The following is a 1,532-nucleotide window of genomic DNA, read 5'->3' as shown; positions in this document are numbered from 1 at the left end:
CCTTTCCCGACGTGTCCCCCCCTCCCCCTCCCCCTCCCCGCGCCTCCATGGCTGAGCGCAGCTGGCCGGCCTGGCCTTCGGCTTCGCCGAGGGTGTGGTCTTCTGGGTGTTTGCCCTGTCTTTCTGGTATGGCGCGCAGAACGTGGCCAATGGCTGGTGCGATTTCGCCCAGATGAACCGCGCTATCATTGCCGTGATCTTCGGGTCCATGACCGTCGGGCAGATTGCCTCGATGGCGCCGGACTACTCGAAGGCGCGCAAGTCCCTGATTGCCATCTTCGCCCTGATCGACCGCCGGCTGGTCATCGATCCGCTGTCGGACGCCGGGCGCAAGGTCGACCGGGTGGAGGGCCGCATCGAGTTCCGGGACATCCACTTCCACTACCCCAACCGCGAGGACAACCCCATCCTCCGGGGGGTCAGCTTCACGGCCGAGCCGGGGCAGACCGTTGCCCTGGTCGGTCCGTCCGGCTGCGGCAAGTCCACCCTGATCCAGCTGCTCGAGCGCTTCTACGACCCGGTCCGCGGCCAGGTCCTGGTTGACGGGGTGGACCTGCGGGACTTCCACATCCCGGCCATCCGGCGCAACATCGGCCTCGTGCAGCAGGAGCCGGTTCTCTTCAGTGGCACCATCCAGGAGAACATTCGCTACGGCCGGCCCGACTGCACGGACGAGGAGATCGTCGATGCGGCCATCTTCTCCAACGCCCACAGCTTCATCCAGAACCTGGCGCGCAAGTATGACACGCGTGTTGGTGACCGTGGTGCCCAGCTGTCCGGCGGTCAGAAGCAGCGTGTGGCCATTGCCCGTGCCATTGTCCGGAACCCGCCGATCCTGCTGCTGGATGAGGCCACCTCGGCGCTGGATTCCGAGTCGGAGGCCATCGTGCAGGACGCCCTGGACAAGGCCTCCAAGGGCCGGACCACCATCGTCATTGCCCACCGGCTGTCGACCATCCGCAACGCCGACAAGATTGTCGTCATTGAGAATGGCCAGGTCCTGGAGTCCGGCACCCACGACGAGCTGATGGCCAATCGCAGTCTGTACGCTCTGCTGGTCAGCCAGCAGTCTGGTCTGTGAGAGGGGCGCGTCCATGCGCTCAGCCGATCCTCCCTCGCCCTATCTTCATTTAGAGGTTCTGTGTTTGGGGGCTGCGCATGCTCTCTCGTGGCGGCGTCCCTGTGTCTCTCTCTCTCTCTCTCCGTCTCTTCCTCGCACGCGTGCGTAGGGGATGGGCGAACAACGAGAGAGAGAGAGAGAGAGAAGCAAGCACCCGCACTGGCACCAAAACAATACATCCCCTCCTTGTGTTTCTTCTGTCCGGGCGATCGGGTCACTAGGGGGGCATCAACAACGGGAGTCCCAATGGCACGGACCGTGACGGCTGCCACATCTGGCGGGTCTAGGGGAGAGCAGATGGGCCCCCAGGTGGGAGAGGAACGAGAGGAGGGGGGCGAGATCATATGGCGGGGCACGGCGACATGATCTGGTTTTGGGCGCGCGCCCGTACTGGGGCGTGCTGGGACTTTCG

At 64.6% G+C, this 1,532-nt stretch overlaps 1 protein-coding gene across 1 annotated transcript in view; it reads left to right on the top strand.

Annotated features, from left to right (window-relative positions):
- H696_03945 (hypothetical protein) overlaps positions 1-1,081 on the top strand; it is a gene marked incomplete at both ends in the record, with an annotated part of 5,397 nt that extends 4,316 nt beyond the window's left edge. Inside the window, one exon of the mRNA XM_009497814.1 lies at positions 62-1,081. Coding sequence (XP_009496089.1) covers positions 62-1,081 — 1,020 coding nt within the window. The remainder of the gene's footprint in view (positions 1-61) is intronic.
- Between the last annotated feature and the right edge of the window lie 451 nt (positions 1,082-1,532).

Source organism: Fonticula alba (genome assembly GCF_000388065.1).
Source record: "Fonticula alba strain ATCC 38817 unplaced genomic scaffold supercont2.6, whole genome shotgun sequence".
Lineage (NCBI taxonomy): Eukaryota > Rotosphaerida > Fonticulaceae > Fonticula > Fonticula alba.
This window is presented reverse-complemented; position numbering and strand designations above follow the sequence as displayed.